General features: G+C 38.3%; 1 protein-coding gene and 1 long non-coding RNA gene across 3 annotated transcripts in view; one reads left to right on the top strand and one right to left on the bottom strand.

Moving 5' to 3' along the window:
* The window catches only part of LOC114140772 (uncharacterized), a 36,764-nt gene that overhangs the window by 8,251 nt on the left and 5,798 nt on the right, over positions 1-22,715 (top strand). For both annotated transcript variants that reach the window (XR_003594678.1, XR_003594677.1), the window contains exon 3: positions 9,216-9,320. This is a non-coding gene — a long non-coding RNA (uncharacterized LOC114140772). The remainder of the gene's footprint in view (positions 1-9,215; positions 9,321-22,715) is intronic.
* cckbra (cholecystokinin B receptor a) overlaps positions 19,664-22,715 on the bottom strand; it is a 35,633-nt gene continuing 32,581 nt past the window's right edge. Inside the window, exon 5 of the mRNA XM_028010978.1 lies at positions 19,664-20,928. Coding sequence (XP_027866779.1) covers positions 20,354-20,928 — 575 coding nt within the window. The 3' untranslated portion in view covers positions 19,664-20,353. The remainder of the gene's footprint in view (positions 20,929-22,715) is intronic.

Genomic DNA, 22,715 nt, shown 5'->3' with positions numbered 1-22,715 from the left:
CCAGCTACTTTAAGCGCTTAGTTTTGTCATTTTTGATATATTTTACTGCATATTTTCCTTACTCTTAGTTCCTCCTCCTCTGTGGATCAGCTGCTACATCTACAAGTTCTGGATATTATGTTATTTTTATTTAGTTGATTCCTCATGAGACTATTTCTGTGCCAAAAAACAAAAAGATTTAGTTTATTTAGCGCTTTTACACCCCTAGTTATTTTGACTCTACATCTTCAGACTGTCCAGTGCATCTTTGTAATGTTCCCATCTGGCCAGATTTAGTTTTTGATCACTGTAGAGAAGCAAAGATAAAACCAAAATAGATTTTGGAACCCAGATGAACAAGTAATTATTGCTTTCTCTTCTTGTTATGGCTGATTAATGTCTCCTCCTCTCAAGGATAGATTGCCTCTTTTAAGTTGTCAAAACATAATTCATCTACATCTCTTAATTGTGACGCTTTTACTTAGTATTACTCTGACCTTTACCTCTCTGGAGACGTATGTGCAACCCCAGGGCTTTGAGAAGTGAAAGCTTTATTGCTCGTCAGATTTAAAGAGACTTTGCTGCTTGTTTGGTTTTGGCAACTTGGACAGGAGAGTAAAAGCCCAGTTCAGGGGTCACAATTTACATAAGAGGGCAAAAAATAACTCCTCCTGTGAAGCCTCTTTGCTTCACTTCCAAAGAAATCTGTAAAGCTTGTTGCTAGAAAACAGATGTAGTTATGAAAAGTTAAATAATAATAGTACCTAATTCATTGATGCTTTGTATCACTTTCTGCACTAAAATATGCAGCATTTAAGCTTCAAACAAGAAGAGAAAATGGTTCCCATGGACAAGAGAAAAGTAATTGTAAAATAAAAATGTAAATATGAAGTTGTAATAACCTGGCTGAATATAAGTGGTTTTAAAATATGCATGGGTCATTAAAGTTAAAGGGTAAGATCAGACTATAATGACCCTTTTCTACTTTGTGTTTTGATCCCCACAGATTGAATGTCATGTGAATTGATTTGACTTGATGGCCTGCTTTTAAACATGAGCTGAATACCTGGATAACAGTGTGTTCCTGCATATTGCAGTACGACTCAGGCTGTGTGTGTAGTTGGTGAATTACAGCCTGTGATTATCTGCAGGTCGCCTCATTAGTGACTCTACGCTAATTTACCCTCTTTGTTGGCTCTGTTGGTCATTATTGAAATGAGTTGGTTGGAAGCGGCATGCTAAAGCGGCATGTACTTATTTTTATATTTTGTGTAATTATAGGGATTTCAACAAATTGACAAAGAAATCAGTGGATAAATGTGAAGGAGAAAGAGAAATGTACATGATTTTCCATTTTACAGGGCAAATCTCTTGGCTTTGTACATTTAGAGACTTTAACCCGGTCTTCTTTGCAAAATTGTTCAAACTCAGTCAGATTGGACAGAGAATGTCTGTTTGTTATCAGCCATTTTTAAAAAATATTGGCTGGTTGGATTTAAACCGGTAGGTTTTTCTCATCTATCATCATGCTACTGCCTAGGCCTGTCAGGATAACACGTTTTGCTGGACAATAAATTGTTCCAGAAGTTATTGTGATAAATGATAATATTGTTGTTTTGACACTATTTTTAAGTAATATAATGGTAATGGCGAAATAGTAATGGCAAGGTCACATTCTCAAAGATCAGCAAACTTTAAATTCTAATGAATATTTAACACTGGAACTGGAAGAAATTTTAAATATCCAAAATAAATAAAGAAAATGACAAATAAAATGAATTTTGAAGTCTTTGTAAACAATATTGCTAGTCAAAAAAAGGGCTAGTTGAGACCAAAGCACCAAACTGAAGACTTTTATTATCCAGTTTTTGGTAGAAAGAGAGAAAAAAAGAGATACTGCTACTGCCTATCTCCTGGCTGAATTTGACTCCTCGTCAATCTTTTATCGAAAAAATTATGCACTAGTTTGTGATGGCATATCGCATGAAATACCCAAAACAGACATTATATATTTTAAGATTCCAACAACCCAAACTGCGAAAAATTACAAGTAGAGTCAATACTACTTCTATCTCTGCTGGTTTGTATATTATATTCAGAGGTTTAAAAATGTCCAGAAGTGTTTATGTAAAATAATACCCACCTAATTTTTGTCTAGACTAGAACTCTGATTGTTTTATTGATGGCATAAAGGAACCGTTAAGCCAGTGGGAGTCCTGTGATTCCTTCAATGGAGGTGCCAGGTGCTGAGAACGGAGCCAGCGTTCAACCTTTGGCTCCTGCTACTCCTCCTCACTGTCAGTCCTCCGAGCCAGCTGCCAATCAGGATGACTGGCATGCAGCTCAAGTCAAGTCCTCTCTTTCAGCTCCATTACTGACTGATGTTTATCCCATTGGAGTTAAATTATGATTTGTATTTCACTCTGAGGAAAAAGAGACATAATCTCTAACTCGATTTGACTGAGTGGCAGATTCACGTTTACAGGAAATCGGGTAAAAATGCTGACTTGAAATGTCATCGCCTTGCTTTGAAAAAAGAAAGACATAGGTCATAATAAATAACTTGTCACTAATATCCTACATATGTCATACAAGAGATATTTTATTCACCTTAATTCCAGTTAAGGCATTAAATAATGATTTCAGCCACAACATCTGAGTCAGTTTATGATTTATACTGGAACTAACCGTGTCACAGGAAATACAACCTGGCTGAATTAGATTTCAGATTTATTTAACTTAAATAGAATATGCAGAACTGTGGAAATGTATTTGCCCTCTTACAGATTTCTTCTGTTTTTGGCACAATTCAATATTTGAACTCAATACACAAATTTTAAAATCTGATTTATCCTGATTTAGTACACAAAGTAGTTTTTAAATGATTATTTCAATTAAAAAGGGTAAAGTGCTGCTGCTTGTTGAATCATAATTTTTTGAAGATCTGAGTTAAATTTTATAATTCTTAACCAAATCTGATTACTGTCAGATCTGTAGAATAAAGAAATCTTTTGACTAGGACCTGTCTGACAACATGAAGTAGGCTAAAGCCCAACAGGTGTTTGTCCCAATCAGCTCCAGACAAATTCGTCTCCATTTGCACATCCTTCGCGGTTCCCTTTTGTGGAACCAAGCCGAGGAAATTTATTGGCAGCAGACTACAGTCGTCAATTGTCCCGTGGATTTACGTCACTGAATGAACGACGGTGATACTTGCGGAAGATCAAACACAGCGTCAACTGAATGGGAAACCCCCCAACAACTAAATATACCCAGAGATTTTGGATAAACTGGACACCTAATGGCACACGTTGCCAATGGAGACTCATCCAATTTGGCTCGAACCAAACAGACTAGAAAGAAAAGTATTATAAGATCAGAAAGCGCAACATATCATGGCCCGATCTGAAGAAATGTTGAACTTTCCCAAGAGTGGGCAGCCAACCAAAAGTACTACAAGATCAAAAATGACATGATATGTTTCAGAAAAAGAACATGGTGCCGATTTAGGACTTGGACCAACGGCCATGTTTACCAGAATCATTCATTCTTCTTTTTAGGGGAAAATTATTACAGAGAATTTCCATAGAGAACTTGAAATATCTCATTTTGATCTGACGTAATGGTTTATCAACTAGATAGATTTTGCAGCAAGTTTACAGTTTGCAAACTTCCATTAATCGTGTTTCTACATTGTGGACGTGTTCATCATTCCTGGTGGGACTGATTTATTCAGTGCCCTTTAACTCTCAATCCTACAAAAACATGTAGTATCATTTTTCAAACAACACTGAACCCAAACTCACTTGTAGTGAAAAGTTCAAAAATCTGTTTTCATCTCTGTCTGGATGTGAAACCCCAGAGATCTCAGATGTGATGAGAGTCGAGCTTCTTTCCCCGTAATGAACACCTAATCCTGTTGCTTTGATGTCACTCCGAGGGGCACGTACTCTCTGGGAGAAGAGTAACCAATTTTAACCAAAGGGGCTTATTTGTGATGAAAAAAACATCTTTTGGTAACAGAGCAGCCTTTTTTCAGCCTCTGAGCTCATTAAGTGCAGCTCTGAATGTGTAGCGCCGTTCAAAAGTATTCAAACTCCTTGAAACATCCTTATTTTGGCATTAATATATTGATATACTGTAGATCAAGGGTGTCAAACTTATTTTCATTTTGGGCTACTAAAAGGGCAGGTTGTAGCAGAATGGATTGATAAAATCCATGAAGAAACTGTTAAAATATCAACATCTTTTCCATGATTTTGCAAATGTTTTTGTGATCCAAACCACAGAGTTTTTTTTGTGGTATTACTATAGAAATATTTGCAAGGAATTCTGCGATATTTATGCTTACGTATGATGGTAAATGTGTCTGTTTGTCGCTCTTCACATCTATCCCAGACTATAACCTGACATCAAGGAAGTGAGGGATCTGTGTAGTAGAAGTAAGAAACACTGCCACCTGCAGATTGGGAGTGATCATCGCTTAAACTCCATGTTTTTGACCATTTTTGGAGAAAGTTTGCAACAAACTCACAATTACGAATTGGTGCAAAAAACCGCTTGATTTAACTTAAAAAAAATCTTGATCAGATTGTATTCACTGTCCCTTTGACGATTTGGCACCCAAGCCTTGAGTTTGACACCTTTTAGATGAACGCAAAATATCAAGTAATTGTGAAGTGCAAGCTTAAGTTGCACAGTACAAAACTGTTTTCTTTCTTTCTCCACTTCTATCTGTCACTCCGTCGTTATGCACATAATCTCTGCCTTTCCGAAGCCAAGGGAGTATCCTCTGACAGCCCTGTTGGCTCGCATTTGGGTCGGTGAACGGAGCCAGCAGCAAGAGGCCGCTAAGCCATGTGGCGTGGCCAGAGAGGACTCCATTTTCATAATGACATGTCAACACAGTTGAAAGATGATCTCTCCCCTCCTCCTCATCTCCAAGATGCTCCAAGAGTCCTGGAAATGGAGCCAGGAGTAAATCAGAAGGCAAAGGGAAGCAAGGAGGATGTGAGCAGCATGTCTACTTCTCCCAGTTTGGAAGACATCACCCGTGGCGCCAGCTCAAAAAAGTGCTACAGCTGATTTCTTTAGCCTCGATAATTTGATTTCCACACGATCATTGGTGTCGATCCGTGCTCTGAAACGCCGTTATGGGTTTTTTGCACTTTGGCTTGGTGAAATTACATTTGAGATGTAAACCTGGGGTGTATTCCTGCTCCTTTCTCTACTTATTTATTGCCTTTCTGAGCTTCACATTGGCTAAACAAATCTATGTGTATTTAACATAAAGTTTGGATTTATCCCTTGGTGTGAAACTATTTGCCACAACTGGTTGTTGTTTGAAGCACTGGCTGAAACCAAATGCCACAAGTTAATTATTAAGGCTGTGTTTTGATATAAAATTCCCTCTTATTTCATAAGTTTAAAATGCATAGTTCTGACTTTTGAAACGGACGTTAACATGCAATTTGCATACAAGAAAAGATCCTTTTGCTGCGGCATTTCATCGTCATTCTTTTCTTTCCTTCTGCTGTTCTCCAATAAAGAGTGAAAATTCATTATGAAGCTACAATATGATTTAGAAAGCAGCATGAGATAAGCAGAAAGTTTGAATCCAGCTGCGAGACAAATTATGACTGTACTTACATAATAAGACAAGGATTAATCAATCACCAGGAGCCGGTGTTTGATGCGTGCCAACTTTCTCGGTCAGTGCTGTAGCAGAGTTAGACATGCAGCTGCTTACAGTAATTATTTCAACCAGTGGAGTATCCCTAATTAAAAGATCATCCAGATCTCACTGTGGGACTTAAATTAAATTTGGTTTCATGAAAAGCTTACATTTAAAGCTAAGACTCTGCATGTAAGGTGCCTGACAGGTTTCTTATTAACAACATGAGAACTATTGCTGCTGTAATTATCAAATTAATGAATGTTTAGATGATTGGACTCCTTGATGATGCATGTGGATATTTTTAGAAACAATCAACAGCACTGATTTGTTTCTCATTAGTTTTTCACTCAGATTTTTAAGCTTCTTTAGCATGTAGTGAACCTTGGTTTATGCTTTAACCATGCTGACACATTATTACAGTGGTTTCAACACAAAGTGAGAGTAAGGGTTCTTTGTTGCTAAAAGGAGAGCTAACATTAGCGATTAGCATTGGCAAGTAATTTGGTTTGAAGCGTCACCATTTCTAAGAAATTAAGGTGTAGATATATGAAACGCCAGAGTACCATCTTTTATTTTTTAAGAATGTATTTGTTACTACAGATGCTATGATGGATGCTAATGTGCTAACAAAGGCTGTATCAAGCATGGACGAAGATAATATTCTTCTTAAGGTGCGTCTAACTGGTACCAATCTATTTACTTTCACATTTGAAGTCATATTTTGCTGTTACTAATTTTAAAATCAGATATGGATATTTTACTCTGCCTGGCAACCTGCTTCTCTATGTTTTTGTTGCCAAATTATCCGAAAACATTCGGGATTTAAAAACGCTAAAGGAAATGTGTGAATAAAAAAACTGGAACACCAAAAGTTGGACTTTCAACCAATTAACCAATTGATAAACTTTCGTTTAAATCAACATGCTCAGCCTCCTTTTACTTCACATCTGAACATTTTTTTTGTTTAACTGGCCTCACATAATTTTTTAAAGGTTTTGTGACACTATTTGGGTTTATTCATGTATTATTATTATTCATTAGTCTCAAGAGCCTATTTGACCTTTTGCTGATCACTCCAAATCGACCTGAGCACTTCTTGAACCGTCATAGAAACAAGAAGAAAGACACTTTACCAGAGATGAGAGCGTAAACCTGTTATACCGACACTTCTTCACACTTCCCTCTGATGTAGAAAATGTATGCACAGCCGTTGCCAAGTACATCAAGCTGTTGGTCCTGGCTTGGAGATGGCCAGCACAGACAAAACAAATGCCAGAATAGGATTTCATCTCTCTTCCCTCACAAAAGACAGGCCAAGAAATTACTTAATGAAATTTTAGGACAGTCTTGTCAAAAAGCAGAAAATAGCTGAGGAGGATATTCCTTTGTTCCTCAGACATATGCACACAATTTTCGTATTTATATGCTCTAAACTTCAGAATTGGCATACCTATCTCAGGTCGATACAGCCTCCAAACTGCAGGCATCATTTTCTATGTGCAAGGACGGTGTCGCATACTGAACCGGAGAGAATGTTCTTTTGATTTTAGTTTCTTAGCAACTAAATGACAGATTGCTCAAAGACCAACCCGTGCCCTCAGAAGTGAAGAAACACAAAAACAGAAGGACATCACTGATTCTTGTGACAAATGTGTCTCCTTGCTTCAAACTGACATCCAGTTCAGGTGGAAGTGGTGACCTTGAGGTGTTCTTTCCATGTCAGGTTGTCAGACTGATTCGAATGGCACGCCCGTTAGTGGCAGTGGAAGTCATAGAAACCACCTGAGCGCTAAGGCAAAGGATGGCAACTAGAGCTGGGTTGCCAGGTCAATATTTTAGTCAGCTTTTTCTTTTCTGTGATAATACTGAGTAATTTTGTTGTTTTTTAAATGTAATAATTGCATAAAAAGCTGAGAAGTTGGTCAATAAAGAGTCTGTTAGCCCAACCAAGTTGTCAAATAACTAAAAGCTGAATTATCTAGGAAGTAGAACGGAATGCTGTCAATTTGAGCAGCTTCTACTAGCAATACTGGATCAATGTTCATCAGCGTAGACAAAGCATCTGCATAACATAGCATGAGATCATGTAATCTCTATGGATCCTTACTGCACTTGCATTGATTCTGTTATTTGGAAGTATAAGTACGTTTATCTATATTTTAAATAATCTTGAGTTTAAAAGCTCATACCACAGAAAGTTTTGTCATGTTAGAGAAATCCTTGTGAGCCTGCTTTAACAGGAGATCAAAATTAGCTTGATGCTAGCTGCGGCTCCATTACAAATATGTGCAAAATATTCTTTTAATGTTGAAAAAACATTCCCAATTGAGGTGTTTAACTAAGCACAATTAAAATCATATGATCATATAACAATTAAAATCATATGATTTTAATTGTAAAAAAAAACCCCGTCTCACCATCATCCTCCAACCACTTCCTGTCGTCTTCTTCGTCATTTTCACCAGTAGTAACATCTGGCTGTTGATCACATTTCGATACAGCTAAAAAAGCCTCCCCATCATAGCGCAAAAATATTTTTATAGAAAAACATGAGTTTTTCTCTAAATTGTTGTGTTTCTACAAGCAAATTAATTTTTGTAATTCCAATTTGCACAGTTTTGTGGTGAATGGAAACAGAAGAGTTATGAGTTATACACATGCTTACAAAAACAAGCTGCTGTTTCTTTCTTCGATAAACAGGAAGAAATCAACTGCATCAAGGGAAATATCAATTCACTTTTTAATTTGGATAAGATGAAGACTTTTAACTGCATTTTTAATAATATCTTAAGAAGAGAATGTCAATAGGATAACATTTTCTGTACATGCTAAAATTTTCACGGTTCTGGTGCTGTAACAATTTTATTTATTTCTGGTTCCTCCTGTTTTATAACCATATTAGTTTTTGCTATCAGAGCCCGCTTCATTTGTGTTTTTTGTTAAGTTTGACTATACCACGTGCAGCGCACATCTGTCATTATCCTCCCTTAGTATACATGCTGAGTATATCCTCATGAATTTCTCTGTTTATTCTCAGTCTTTGTGTCTGCATTGCCAGTGGTGTTTCCTCATGCGAGACTCTGTTTGCTTTAGCTCTGCCTTGTTCTTCGTTTTGTTAAAATATAACCTTATTTACTTTCTCCACCAACCTGCCATTTGACTCTGCAAGTTCTCAACACTGGAAAATCACACTTGGTCATAGTTTAACCACCAAGTTTATCCTAAGTTTTGTTTTCAACATGCAGAATACCAGCATTAAAGACCAAACTGTCCAACTTCTATGTCAGATTGTCTGTTTCCTTGTTTTTGTGGTACACTGTTTACCTTTTCTATTCCTTATTTATTGTTCTTCATAAGTGAGTTAAGTTAGCAGCTATCAATCTGACTTGTTTCATGTTTTATGAGGCAACATGTGAAGAGAAAATGAGAGAATTCCTACACAATGGTTAGAAACCGAATAAAATATCTGTCTGCACTTCAGGAAGATAGGCACAGTTGGGTGCAACACAGGTGTTGCTTTCCCATTCAGTTGACGTTGTGCTTTTTCCACCCATTACAGAATCCTGCGGGTGAAAGAAAAAGCTGACATGACAGATGATGTAGGAATTGGCAAGCAGCTGGCACAGTGCAGACAGACCGAGCTCCAGCGTCTCACATAACCCAGGTAAAACATTCTTGGCTTAAATCAGAAGCAGCCTTATGGCTGTTGCATAAATGATCTGGCTCCCTTAACTTCTTGCATTCAATAAAATAATAATCATAGTTATTAATTCTAATCCTACTTCTCTCTAGTACAGTATAAAACATTCATAGTTTCTACTTGGAGGTTTGGTGTTGGTGGTTTTCTCCATGATATTTTGGATTACATTTTAAAATGACCTTCATCTTCATCTCAGACCTTCATCTCAGGCTCTGTTTGGCAAAGGTCCAATTCCATTTCACCCCTCTCTCTGCAATTTGGCCCCAGCCATCCATTTTGCACATTTGTGCCAAGGAACAGGGTCTCTCCAATTATTTCAATAGCAAAGGCACATAGCAAACAGACAGGGCTTTCTGATCCTTAAAATGGACAATGTTTCCATTTTCTATATATATATGTAAATATAATTCTATAATCCAACATAATTAAGTTTAGCTTATGGTGAACATCCAAAAACAACAACAAAAAAACATTTATCTTTATTACACCAAAGTCTTCTCAGGTTTTTCAGTGATTTGTTGCAAGCAAGAGTTTTCATAATTGCTTTTTTTTTCTTGTTTATAATCTCAAAGCTATTATTTCACCAACTGGCCTTATCCCTAACCCTAATGAATGCTTTCAAGGAGCCAATTGCTTTTTACCCTGCACTTTTTGCATTTACTTAGGTTATATTAGTCTGATATTAAAATGAAGTTGCTTTACAAACCTTAACATTGTTTTAGCAGAGTTTAATCACTCCATATTTGGTTTATTTGCACAATTTCTTTCTGGTTTAGCTTCTAAAGACAAGTAAACGTCTAAATCTACTAAATGTGGAGAACTGCTACTTGAAGAAATCAGGAAGAATATTGGCATCATTTATCATTTTATGACAAGATAAAATGATAAAGTATTACTCCGAACTACAGCGTTAAATCCCCTTAAGACTGTGAATCTACCGTACAAAGTGGGATAGCTTTAGAGACTAATTCGGAGAGCGTTTTCTTAAAGTAATGCCTTGAGTGCTCCCCAGCCTTCAACAGATATTCATTACCACAATAAAACACTGTTGTGTTGTCCGTGTTCTCTCTGTAAAATATTAAAAAGTCTGCATGGACATCTGCACTGCCTGGGGAAGAATAATGTGTTTCTGTTTTTACACAAGCCAGTATCATTTCTCTGAAGAATATAAGGAAAAAGAGGTGTACTGCCGTTGTTATCGGCTACTGAACAAGTGATTAAAGCCGGCGCTTTGCAGCAGTGATGACTCTTCAGCTCTCATCCCAGTCTGTGACTTTAGTTTGAGCTTCTGGAGGCTGGATCAACCCCCGTAGACTTCGATTTGACTGTATTCACAAGGGATGCTGTCTCTTCCATCGCTATTTTTTTTATATCCCTCTTCATGCATTTGAAGAGCTTGAATCTTATTCCTAGACGAGTGAATAGCAGAATTAGTCATTCCGAGGTAATTTTTTTTTTGAGTAACCAGCGTAACTTTATAATCTTAGGCATGTATTTTAACACCTACGATGCTTCCTCAAAGGCTGTTACGGAGCGTCTCCAAAGGCTCTCTTGTCTCTCCTTTCTAGCCTTCGGTAAAGACAAGCAGCAGGGGATATACCAGGTGCTGGGTTGAGCAAAGCAAAGTATGAAAATATAGAAAAAAGGAGAGTTCACAAATGCTCTGGAGCAAACCCTGCAGGCCAAAACAAAATGTTTCATTCTGTGCTCGAGGTGAACGGCACAAAAAAGTGAATAATTTAGCAAGACAACAAAATGAGACGTCCATCCAACGGAGGATTTATTTTACTTGTAACGGCCCTCCAGGAAGTCATTATAAATAATTGAGAAACCTCGTCTTGTAATTGACTCGTGGATTATTTGTCAGTGTTTGCTGAGGGGTGAAAACACAAAAACATTTCTTCAATACACAAAAATACTTTAAATTAAAACTGAAAGAGGAGCTAATATCTTTCTGTTGCCGAATGGAGGGGAGGATGATGCTGCAATTTTGCTGTCGATTTGTCACGTTTGACCAGATCTGATCGAAATTAGTTTCACGTATCGTATCGACGCTTGAGGCAAATGAAGCTTTTGTTTATGCCTTGTCTAAAGCAACTAATGGGAATATTTGAGAGAGAGCTGGAGATGGGAAGGAAACCCGACATGAACACTGTTGGTTTCCTCAGGCTCATTTCAGGTCCAATTTGCAACAGCTTGTGCTCATAGAACAGGACCTGTAATGGGTTTTTCATCTCTGGTGCTGGAAACGTGCCATGTTATTTAGATAGCACACAAACCTAGTTCTCTAACCAACTAGTTAGAGAATTGCGATTTTCATTGTCGGAGTTGCATGGTGAAAATTGGATTATTTTGTTCCCGTCTTCATGCCGTCCACCCCTTTTTTTCCCTGGTGAACTTTTCACCCCATTCTGTATCGGAAACTTTTGCGTGATTGGTGAGAATAACGTGGAAAAGAGCCCCACCGAGCTGGTTTTTCAGCCAGAGAGCATGACAAATAGTTTTGAGGAGCAATTCTCCAAGACCATGAGGAAGTAGGACCAAAACAACTTGCTCAGTTCTGGTCCAATGCAGCAAAGGAACCTCTTTTTTTGGTTAATCATTGTCCTCAAAACTTGGAAACTCGTAATAGTCGTTCCTCTCTGTCATGATGTTGTAAACACATGTATGCCTTTGGTTCACTAAAAGAAGTCTCTTGGAATTTGCTGGTTTTGTAAACAATCTGGACATGAAAAGTCACTGAGTGACATTGATTACGTTGTTTTGTTTTCACTTGTCATGGCATTTCAGGCATATGGAGAAGCTGGTTGCCTACATGAGCCAGAGCAGCTTTGCTCTTCAAAAACAACAGCCGGAGATGGTAACCAAATTACTTAATTGACTTTATTCAATCAGGGTTGCATCTGACGTCGAAGTGGACAGATAAAATATAAAGCCATGTTGATATTTTTACACATTTAATCTAATAAGATTGTACAATGGTGAGAAAAATACAAACCTTGCAGATTTAAGTCAATGAGCAGCAATGGTCAGGTAGCCTCGGCTCCCAGAGACTGCAGCAGCCCTAGGCAGACAAATACCAGGAACCCTACAGAGTAGCCACACAACACGGATGCAGATCGACAGCAAAACACAGGAAACAGCAATCCCTAGGTCAGAGAGGTAGAGAGAGACACTGGGTACCAAAACATCAACCTATCCCTGCTGTGACAGATGGGACATTCCTGTGAACTTTATGCCATAAATAAGGAACCCCCTGACCTTCCCCATAACACACCACCAGCGTGAGCTACTAAAATTAACCTGTGACATTGACTAAGTAAATGTGTGGAGAAAAAACAGAATAAAGCTTTGGAGGAACTTCAAAAACAAAAAAATTGACAGAAGTAAGACATTTACTGCAAACAAATCCATAACCATTGCTTTGACTCGGCTGGGCAAAATGTTCTTTCTACTCCTTTGTTCTGATTATACGTCCTTCCCTGTTTAGATCAAGAAAACGTTCAAGTCTTACCAACTTTCAGGACAGGTGTTGTCACAAACTTGACCAACCAATTAAAAGTAGACTTAAGAAAATATAGTCGCGGTTTTCCCACTATATTCTTTAAACTACTGTTGTAGATAAAACGCTGTTTCCTGGCTGGAGCCGATTCAAAATCAAAGTTTAAAGCACATATTAAAGTCATTGTAAAGGAAATCAATTGCAAATAGCAAATTTCCATTAAAACCTTCCTTTAAGGGAAATTTGTAGTCACAACTGGAGGCTCATTCGAATGTTTCCAGCACATTCATTCACTGAAAAATAATTGAAAGCAAAAACAGGCAAAAGAATAGAAATCACTCATTGTTTCCTGACTTAATTACAAAAGCACGAAGAGGGGAAGCTGTCAGGCTGAGTGTTTACAAGTAAAGCTCTCTGGGATTTCGGTTTGCCAATTGTCAGTTTGGGAGCCGAGCTCGCCGCCGCTGCCTGTAAGGCTCTCTCGGACTGCGCTTGTGCCTGCAAAATCTCTGCTGTCACCCACACACTATTGTCATTCATGTATTTATACGCCTCTGCTGTGAAAAAGATAAAAGCTGGGTGGTGGGTGGGTGGGTAGCTGAAGGGCTCTGGGGACACGGAGTGCAACTGGATGGCATGAAAAACAAGGACCAAACTTGAAAGTGACAAGACATGACAGCGCTAAGCTGTCAGCACTCACCGTATGTAGGACAAAAAGCAGCACATCACACTGGTTCACACGAATCCTGTTATTTCTGTGCTGCTGGGGCCAACTGATGCAATTAGGGCACTACTCCATGTTGGGATGCAGTGTTAAGTTATTCACTGCAGGACAATCACATCCATATTTTGGAGTAGTAGATTAAATTCATGAATGGAAATATGAATTGTTTCCATCCAAATTTGATTTGGTAATGAACAAATGTGACAATGTTCATAATTTAACAAGTTAAACAACAGCCAATGATTGAATCCTCTAAAATGCAGTTGACTGACTCTTACCATTTGCCAAAAGAACATCTTATGCCACACAGAGAGCGTCCTGAATGTCCTCGTGTGCATATTTTAGTGACCGTGAATAATCTCTGAAACCCAATATAATTGGATTCTTGGATTCTCTCTCTTTTTAAAGACTGTCCCCCCGCCCAAAAAAATATTCAGTTTTTCTTATCAGCTGACCAGAGCAGCATGGCTTCCCTTTGTCATCCTCTGATTGGTTAATCTCCACATTGTGATGACTCCTCCTCCTGAAGCTACACCTGAGCTGAATCAGACAAAGAATAAACCTTATCGAGTGTGGTCAGATTTAGCTACTTTCATTAAATGTTTGTGAACAGTTAATTTTATTTTTCCTTCACTCTTAAACATGTTTATCTTCACTCAGTGACTTTTAAAGACCATATTTTCCTCATATACAATTAGATTCTGGAGGCTGGAAATTACTGCAAGGCATTTCTCAGTTTATTGTTTCGGATATTGTTAAAGGCATAATCTGTGGCATAAACGTTCGTAATAAACAGAACAGCTAGCTTGAAATTAGCTTTCAAGCTAGCTGTCTAATAGCTTTTCAAATACAATAAAAGCATGTTTTAAAATATCCTGGCATGTAATATGTGCTGTGTTATCTGAATTACTCTCACTGTCTCATCAGTCAAAGTTTATATAGTTATGTCTGTGTAATTTAGATTTCTTAAAACTATAACATGAATATCAAAGTGAAATTTAGACAGTAAATGTCTAAATCAAAAGCTGACATTAACCTGAACCACTATAGGTTTCGTTTGAGCCTATCTTAATCTTTTTGTTCTACTTTTGTGGCTGTATTCTGGCTAGGTATAAAGGTTTCTCATTCCCAAGGCTGCATAAAAAATTTGGAAATCAACTTGATTGGCCTTTAAAAACATCTAAAAGCCTCTCATGAGTTTGATTTCAGTTTTGCAAATTGAAAGTGCCCAGCAGGAAAAGGCCAGAGTAACACCTTTTCATCCAGCAAATGGGAGCTTTGAACTTAAGTAAAGCATTTGAAAACACAACACAGTGGCCACAGAGAATAACTGAGCAGAGTAAGTGAGGATGAATGCAGCACTACATTCTGCATTTTGCTGCAGAGATGGGCCACAGTAGAACAACAGAAGGCCTAACCAGCCTTTCAGCGATGGACTATTAGAGCTTGTTGAGCTATGTTATATCCCAATAGGATTGCCTACATCAGTATTCAGTGTAGACCAGCAGCTCGACTGCAGATTTCAGTTTCATAAACAACTCTGTCTGAGCCCCATTTGTTATACAGCAGAGTGGATGAACACTATGATACTCCCTAATTCAATTTTCTTTATTTCTCCAGGAAGTTAAACTCCGCTGGGTCTGAACATAAGATGGGGCTGCAAATACCTTAAAGTTTGCAATTTTATAAAGGTGTGTGTATTATTTCATGCTTAATTCATCAAATAAAGTCAAAACAGTAACAAAAACCAATATGGTGCAACTGGTTTCAAAACTGACCTAAATTCGAGAGATATTGTATCATTATATCATTTGAACAACTAACAAAAAAAACTCAGAAGTTTGCCGCCATAGACCTCGTCATTCTAGAACATTTAGAGAAGGATTCAAGTGGAAAGAAGCAAAACAGGAAATGGAAAATCTGGTTCTTGGTCAAACTGTCCTTAACTTCCCAGAATAACAAATCTTAAGCCCCTTTTTGCACTAGTACCTCCTCTGCTTGATTCAACTCGACTTTTAAAGTTTTCAGCATCTTTTTTATTTCTACTTGAAATGAAATGAGCTGAAAATGTGACGCGAGTCGACTGCATGTCATTGATTGGCTTGGGGATGTTGTAACTGGTTGAGTTATTGGAGCGAATCCATTACATGGTTTGTTGCATACAAATCCCGTCACTTTTCTGGCTGCATTTTCATGAGGACTTGCGTACATTGTGGTGGTGGAAAACGACCCAAACCTTGTAGAGTTTAGTAGAACCAAGTTCAGTTGAACCAAAATGTGTTTACCGATCCCAATTCATCACTACTAAATTACATTGGATAAACATAAATAAATGTAATAAAATGTTTTAGCTCAAGTTTTTTCTGCTTTCATTTTTATTAAATTATTACTTGTCGACACAACAGCATTAGCACACCAACAACACTGTTGCACAACATTAAACAACCATTGTCTACATAATCATGGACATATACACACACATTTTCCACATCAAATATTTCATGTTTACATTTATTTCCCTTCCTGCACTTCATGTTTGATGTTAAGGTGGACTTCACACTGAATAAAACCCACAAAACTGTTTTGAAAATGGGAAGCCTTTCCGTGATCATCTCATCACATGCAGTGGATATAAAAAGTCAGCTTTAATGTGAAAGGAGCAGACATGGTGTCATAAGTGTGTACACCATCAGAGGAATCTATTTGATTCAGTTTCAGGTTACTTAAATTCACACTTGGACCAGAAATAAAGTTTAGCTATTGAGACTTTTGATCCTTTGTAATTTCTTAGTTTCAGGTAAAAATGTCCAAATTGTACAAAAGTATTAGTAAGGAGAAGGGTACAAAAAATGCACAGTAAAGAGAGTTATCAATAAATGGAGAAAATTAGAAATAAAAGTAATTAAAACTGAGTGTTTGATAAAAAGGCAACACAGAAACTAGTCATAACGCTTTTTATTCTAATTTTTCCCCTCCAACAAATAATTTTATTATATCATGGTTTTGAAATGATTGATCGTTATCTCATTTCTCTTTACAAAAACCTGGCATATTACTGTAAAGGGAGTAGACACTTTATATACACTGCATGGCCACAATATCTTGACCCCATGGACTCCATAGTGCCACAGCTCTATTGGATCCCATCAGGTTGTATCTGCCTATGAAGATCATGCCCTGCTAGCATAATGCTACAGCAAAGGCAGTCATGTCTGGTTCTTATCTTGTAATTGAATAAATCAGGTGATTTAATGTTTTACTGTAGTTCTATATCCATCATGCTGGCAGCACTGCAGGTGAAAAATAGAGTGTATAGATAAAACTGGCAGAATAACATGATAAACTGTAGTAAAATAAATAAAAAACCCAGTGCAAAGACATCCTAGTCACCAATCTTTCTTCTTTTTTATTTCCAACACAATCTCAGCCTATAGTAACGTTCTCCCATTCTAGGGAGAAGCAACATGTTCCTTTTGTAGCTTTCTTGCTAGCACACCTAAAGTCTGTCCTTTGCAATGCCTAAAAGACCCTTTGAGATAAACTGTTCCATGCTGTGCTTGATGCTCAGATAAGACAGTAACAGAGAAAATTTAAATTGGAAAAATTAAGTTTTCAAACTTTGTGGATATTTGCAATGGAATATTACACTGCATACCTACAACATGCTAGCATATCACACATCTCGCATTGCCTGCTTGAGAAACATGACAAAGGGAAAACTTTATTCTGGGTCCTTTTTTGGATTCAGATAATTCAAAACATTTGAATTCTACCTTTTGTACAACCCCTGGCAAAAAGTATGGACTCACCAGTCCTGGATGAGCACTCATGCAGACATTTCATGCTGTAAAACAAACCCAGATCAAAAACATGATACAATATTAAGGTCGTTCCAAAGTGCAACTTGTTGGCCTTCAGGAACACTCAAAGAAATGAAGAGAAACTATTGTGGGAGTCAGTGAATGATACTGTTATTGACCAAGCACAGGGAAATAAATATGGAATCACTCAAGTCTGAGGAAAAAAGTGTGGAATCACTCAAATTGGAGGTAGAAAAAAAAGGACACACCCAGTCTATTTCCGTTCCCTAAATGGACACCTGCCCCAGATTAGATGTGCCCGTTAGTGTGCAGTTCAAAACACCTGCAGTCATGACACCTTGGAGGGCTGCTGGACGAAGTGGAGTGGTGAGAACCATGGCTCCAACAAGAGAAATGTCCCTTGAAACAAAAGAGAGGATTGTGAAACTCCTTGAGGAAGGTAACCCTTCACGCATGGTTGCTAAAGATGTGGGCTGTTCACAGTCAGCTGTATCCAAGATATGGACCAAATACAAACAGCATGGAATGGTTGTTAAAGCCAAGCGTACTGGTAGACCAAGAAAGACATCAAAGCGTCAAGACAAACAACTTAAGGCCATTTGTCTTGAAAACCGAAAAAGTACAACTAAACAGATGAAGCATAAATGGGAGGAAGTTGGAGTCAATGTATGTGACCGAACCGTAAGAAATCGCCTAAAGGAGATGGGATTTCAATACAGGAAAGCTAAACGAAAACCAGCATTGACACCTAAACATAAAAGAACGAGACTCCAATGGGCTAAGGAGAGGCAATCATGGACTGTGGATGACTGGATGAAAGTTGTCTTCAGTGATGAGTCAAGAATCTGCATTGGACAAGGTGATGATGCTGGAACCTTTGTTTGGTGCCGTTCCAGTGAGATTTATGAAGAGGCCTGCCTGAAGAAAACAACCAAATTTCCACAGTCCTTGATGATATGGGGCTGCATGTCAGGCAAAGGCACTGGGGAGATGACTGTGGTTAATTCTTCTATCAATGCACAAGTTTACATTGACATTTTGGACAGTTTTCTCATCCCTTCAATTGAACAGATGTTTGGTGATGATGAAATAATTTTCCAAGATGACAATGCATCGTGCCATCGGGCAAAAACAGTGAAGGCATTCCTTGAAGAAAGACACATTCAGTCGATGTCATGGCCTGCAAATAGTCCAGATCTCAACCCAATTGAAAACCTGTGGTGGAGATTGAAAAAAATGGTCCACAAGAAGGGTCCAACCAGCAAAGCTGATCTGGCAACTGCTATCAAAGAGAGTTGGCACCAAATTGATGCAGAATACTGTTTGTCACTCATCAAGTCCATGCCTCACAGACTGAAAGCTGTTATAAAAGCCAAAGGTGGTGCAACTAAATACTAGTGATGTATTTTGAATGGTCTTTTGTTTATGCGTTTTTCATGATTCCATACTTTTTTCCTCAGAATTGAGTGATTCCATATTTATTTCCCTGTGTTTGGTCAATTAAAGTATCATTCACTGACTTCCACAATGTTTTCTCTTCATTTCTTTGAGTGTTCCTGAAGGCCAACAAGTTGCACTTTGGAACGACCTTAATATTGTATCATGTTTTTGATCTGGGTTTGTTTTACAGCATGGAATGTCTGAATGAGTGCTCATCCAAGACTGGTGAGTCCATACTTTTTGCCAGGGGTTGTAGAAATGCCTTTTATGAATTTACATACTGTCTTTAGCTTTTCTCCTTAGCTGTTCTTCTAAAGCAGACAAATAGAATCGTGCTCATACAGTAGCCTTCAGTTATTTCAATGTAATGATTCTGGGCAGCTAGGTTGCACTCATGGATATCTGAAAGTTCAAATGATTTCTTTTAGAAAATAAATTATATTATTCACTGAATGACAATGCAGTGCCTTACAAAGGTGATATTACACCTGAAACTTGAATTTTTCCTTTATGTCTTGCTAAAGGCACTAATTTTGATTAATTTTATTGGGTTTTTATGTGTTTATGAACAACAGTATTGTAACAGTAATGTATTTGTCCCCTTCACACTGACACCCATAAATTAAATCTGATGCAACCAATTGCCCCAAAGCTAGTAATCCTAGCTATAAATAATTTAATGCAAATATAAACTTAGCTGAACATTATTGAACAAACAGCGCCAAGGCCACAGGTCAAGGAGAAAGTTGCTGAGAGACGTTTAAAATACGGTTAGTTTATAAAACTAGAACACTTTTCAATATATCTCAATTACTCATTGAATCTGGTGGGATAAATACAAAAGTACTTTCTACTTTTCAGATATTTATTTGTAAAACAAAAATGTGTACTTTTTCCTTAATGTCCAGAATTGTGCGGTAGTTTGTTTTGCTACATTGCTGTTTGCGGTTGACAGAAGCTGGAAAAGCTCAAGAGGTTTTGATACTTTGTAAGGCACAGCAGACTTTCAGAAAAAATCATGGTGTTACACAGCAATGAACTCAAAAGAAGCTAAAAGCGTAATGAGAAATTTTTCTGACAAAACATTTTTCATTGGCACATTCACAACATAAAGACAATATTTATGTGTACAGTTTGTAACTTTTGTTTAACCGAGAGAAGTTCATTCCACCAAATGAACAAGAAATCATGACAGACAAAGCTACAAGAGCACAGGCACTTGATGTTCTCTTTTTGGATGCAGTAAGGCGGTTGCTGCCAATTAAAAGAGGTAAAAGAATGTCACCACGTTGAAACGGCACTTTCCACGCCTTGCTTTCTGCAATCATGCACACAGAATTTGAGCAGGACCTTTGCAGAGAGGCCTTTAAATGAGGACGTGGATATTACTCAGCTCGTGACTCAGCATATTAGGATGAGGACTGACAAACGGAAGATTGAAAAAACAGATGGTGCACTCAACGATGCCTTCTGACAGCCTCCGATACGACCACCTCACTCCCCTTCAGGCTCAGCAGGTACCAACGGAGCTGACAGTGGTGTAGCTAAACTTGGACATGGAGGTCACCATCGATGTGCCCATGGAGGTGGCGTTGATGCCGTCTTCCCCCTCTCTCCTCCGGCGCCACCAGATTCGGCGGCAAAGGCGGTTGCGGCAGCAGCAGGCGAACGTGGACAGCAGCGCCTTGCGGAAACGCGTGTTCATGAAGCAGTAAATGATGGGGTTGACACAGGCCGACGTGTAGGACAGCAGGTGGATGAAAGAGATGGGTGCTCCAGTGAGGGCGATGGCGGCGGACTTGGGGTCGAAGGCCTTCCAGGTGTTGACCGAGTACAAGGGCATCCAGCAGATGAAGAAGAGAGCTACGATCACCATCAGCATGCGGATGACTCGCCTCTTGGCTTGCAGCTTAGCCTCGGAGGTGTTGCTACGGGCACGCTCAGCTTTGTTCAGGATGGTGGTCGTTGAGGACGAGAGGGTGGGAAGCTCCACAGCAAATGATGGCTTTTTGGAAACCTGGATGTAGCAGCCATCGTCATCCTCACTTGGCCCTGCCGTAGCCCTGCCTACACCATTCTTCTGGCCTATGAAGGAACCGGGTACACTGTCAGATTGGGACACTTTTACATAGGTAAAGCAAACAAAGTATAGGCATTTAATAGACATATCACTGATACTTAAGAATACACTCCAATCAAGTGGCAAAGGTTCAAGAACTGCCAATACTTTTTGGTGATACGTTTGAACAGTGGCATTTTGACAAGAAGGGCTGTTCGTCTTATAATCGGTGGGTCGCCAGTTTGCTTCCTGCTCTGTCCGCCTTTGTCATGTCCTTGGGCAAGACATTTTACCTGCCTCGCCTGCTGGTCAGGACCAATGGCGCAAAATGGCCACTTCTGTAGCTTTCCATCATCAGTTTGTGAATATATGTGTGAATGGGAATGACTGATTTCATTGTGAAGCGTCTTTGAGAAGTGTTGAAAAGTGCAATATAAGTCTGATTTCATTTCATGAAGTGCTTTTCAAGACTTTAAAGCTTTTAGTTTTTCTGCTTCAGCCTCATGGAATAGTTGCATTCAGAGCTTAAACTTAAACATTAGTGTCTGTAAGTGTATTTAAGATCATAATAGATCCCATCACTTTTAAGTTGTAAAGTGCAATTGTTTTACTTGGGGCCTTTTGCATTAGTTTTTTTTGTAAATCTATGTTTATTGTGACTATGCGTGGTAACTGAGGCCAGGTCTCTCTTGTAAAAGAGAGCTTTTAATCTCAATGAGACAAACCTGGTGAAATAATGTTTATTAATATTATTAAGTAACAAGGTGGACAGTAGAGGTTGTTGCAAAGTTATACGTGATCATTTATCTTTTATAAGTTATAGTGGAAAAGCATTTTTCTGGGAAGAAAAAGCTGAAAGCTACCATGTGTTACAATTTGTAGGATTGGTTTTAATCTGAGGAAGTGGTCCTACTCCCAATTATACCCAAGGACACTGCCATGAATAAAGACTGAGCTCAAATGTCATTCAAGAGGAACAATCCAGGCACAATCTGCTGAAGATCTGTGGATTTTTCTGCTTGATGTAGCGCCATGTAGCTCGGTGACAAGGCAACAATGATCAAATGTGGGTTTTTATTTAATGTGTGGCTAATAAAACGCAATGTAATTTATAACTTGTTTTATTGTTCTTCAGTGGAACCATAAAATGTTTTGAAAAAAAAAAAGCTGAAAATGGTGAAGCTATAAAACATTGTTATGACTGCAAAATGGTAAATTGCTCGTATCTTCTTGGACAGCTTCAATCACTATATATCAGTACCTGAGACAATTTTTAGTGGAGGCACTCCACTGGAGGACGACCTATTGGACTCAAAACTGTGGTGGAGGTTGGCGAGAAGGAAGGCCAAAATCAGGGGGGCTGAATACAAATTTACATCATATATTTTAGATATGTTTGTAAGAAAATGTGACTTTTTTTTCTCATTCGCAATCGCATAAAAGTCCAATAAAATACATTGAAGTTTGTGGTTGTAACATGTCAAATTTTGGAATAAGATATACGTTTAGGTGCTTTTTAAAACACGTAATACGGTTTTATTAATTGTGTATTTCAGGGTGGTTATCAGGAAGGAATGTCAGATGTTTCAGATGGAATGTTAGTGATTTTCTGCTTCATAAAAGAGTAAGAAGTGTGACCCTGGTGGTTATTTTTTGCTGCCTGCCACAGCCTTGACGAACTCACTGCTGTCTAGTTTATGTTGAAGCTGATTATCCTGACACATAGAGCAAGTATAATTCGCCAGACGTGACTCTGTTTCAGCTTTTCCAGACAGGATTATCCTTTTGCTCCTGCGTGAGATAGCGCTCCAGT

The sequence above is a fragment of the Xiphophorus couchianus genome, chromosome 24 (genome assembly GCF_001444195.1).
Source record: "Xiphophorus couchianus chromosome 24, X_couchianus-1.0, whole genome shotgun sequence".
NCBI classification, from domain to species: domain Eukaryota; kingdom Metazoa; phylum Chordata; class Actinopteri; order Cyprinodontiformes; family Poeciliidae; genus Xiphophorus; species Xiphophorus couchianus.
The sequence above is the reverse complement of the archived record's forward strand: the minus strand, read 5'-3'. Positions and strand labels throughout refer to the sequence as shown.